The sequence below is a fragment of the Gopherus flavomarginatus genome, chromosome 1 (assembly GCF_025201925.1).
Source record: "Gopherus flavomarginatus isolate rGopFla2 chromosome 1, rGopFla2.mat.asm, whole genome shotgun sequence".
NCBI classification, from domain to species: domain Eukaryota; kingdom Metazoa; phylum Chordata; order Testudines; family Testudinidae; genus Gopherus; species Gopherus flavomarginatus.
Genome location: NC_066617.1, coordinates 368,389,860 through 368,391,538, shown reverse-complemented (window position 1 = coordinate 368,391,538; position 1,679 = coordinate 368,389,860). Strand labels below are relative to the sequence as shown.

The 1,679-nt window shown below is 47.2% G+C and overlaps 1 protein-coding gene across 1 annotated transcript; it reads left to right on the top strand.

Moving 5' to 3' along the window:
• Positions 1 to 456: 456 nt before the first annotated feature.
• Positions 457 to 1,404, top strand: LOC127050110 (olfactory receptor 52R1-like). The gene has a single exon (XM_050951670.1). It carries the CDS (start codon positions 457 to 459, stop codon positions 1,402 to 1,404), a length of 948 nt encoding a protein of 315 aa, XP_050807627.1.
• The last annotated feature ends 275 nt before the right edge of the window (positions 1,405 to 1,679 follow it).

Here is a 1,679-nt window from a genome sequence, read left to right as displayed (position 1 = left end):
TTGAGCAACTGGATGAATGGGGAACTCCCTTCAGTATGAACTTCCTATCCTGGTTCTCATGGCATTACGGAACAATGATAGATAACCACTATCCACACTTGTGTTTCCTGCTGGCACCTCTTAAGGTTCTCCACCACAAAGTGTAGGAATTATTAACGCAAGCAGCATAATAAAATTGTGGAACTGGATTTAGCAGGGTCATTTTTCATAGCATTTCTCTGTGAATAATGAAAATGTTATTTTTGCAGTGTGCGTAGAGTGATCAATCTGCTTCTCCCATGAGAACAGCCTCCACTACTGCATGCAGTGTCTCATATTAATGTTGTCTCTCCATGCAGGCATTTCTACTGTGACCATCACCCGAGATCCTGGGAACACACAGGAAGTCAGGGGAGCATACGCTAAATGCAGAAGACACCCTTATGCCCCAGAGTTGGACACTTTCTCCCTTATACCATGTCAGATTCGAACACAACCGACTTCAGCAACCCCTCCACCTTCATCCTACTTGGCATTCCTGGCCTAGAGGCAGCCCATATCTGGATCTCCATTCCCTTCTGTGCTATGTACATCATAGCCGTGTTGGGTAACTTCACCATCCTGTTCATCGTTAAAATGGATCCGAGCCTTCACGGGCCCATGTTCTATTTCCTCTGCATGCTGGCTGTCACCGACCTGGTCATGTCCACATCCACCATACCCAAAATGCTGAGCATTTTCTGGTTCAGTTCCAGGGAGATCAGTTTCAGTGCCTGCCTCACCCAGATGTATTTCATTCACTGCTTCTCAGCAATGGAGTCTGGAATCCTTATGGCCATGGCTTTTGATCGCTTTGTGGCCATCTGCCATCCCCTGAGATATTCCACCATCCTGACAAACTCTGTTGTGGCCAAGATAGGCCTGGCTGTGGTGCTGCGCAGTGGCATAATCACATTACCTTATCCCTTCCTGGCAAGGCGGTGGCCATATTGCAGAACCAATATCATCCCCCACTTTTGTTGTGGGCATATAGCTGTGGTGAAGCTGGCCTGTGCTGACTTCAGCATCAGTAGTTACTATGGCCTGTTTGATCTTCTGTCTGTGACTGGAATGGATTTGTTTTTTATCACTGTGTCTTATACTCTGATCCTCAAGGTCATCTTCTGCCTCCCCACAAAATATGCCCAGCTCAAGACTTTTGGGACCTGCATCTCTCATCTTTGTGCCATCTTAGCTTTATACATACCAGATTTCTTCTCCTCTCTCACGCACAGGTTTGGCCACAATGTGCCCTGGGAATTCCTCGTTCTCATTGCCAGTGTGAACCTGCTGGTGCCCCCCATGCTACACCCCATCATCTATGGGGTGAGAACCAAACAGATGCGGGACAGGCTGCTTCAGCTCTTTACTTATAAAGAGACCTAAATGTTTCCTCCTTGTGCTCTGGCTCTCAGATTGAGCTCCATGCGGAGTTGGTTGGTGCATGATGCTGGGGCCTCTTCCCTGAATCACTTACTGGACAGACAGAGAGATTAAATCCTGTCCTGTCCTAACTGTCCTGTGTCAATGTGATGAACTGGGGAGTCAGATTATGTACACTACACTTGGTTGTGACCTTTCTAATTGCTGTTAGCTAAATGCCTGAAATTACAATCTTGCCCCATCTCTTCTGTCAAGCCTTGACCCTGCTATGCGTCTTC

Bases quoted from the DNA above. Each gene is read 5' to 3' on its own strand.
- LOC127050110 (XM_050951670.1), top strand. From the start codon at position 457: ATGTCAGATTCGAACACAACCGACTTCAGCAACCCCTCCACCTTCATC.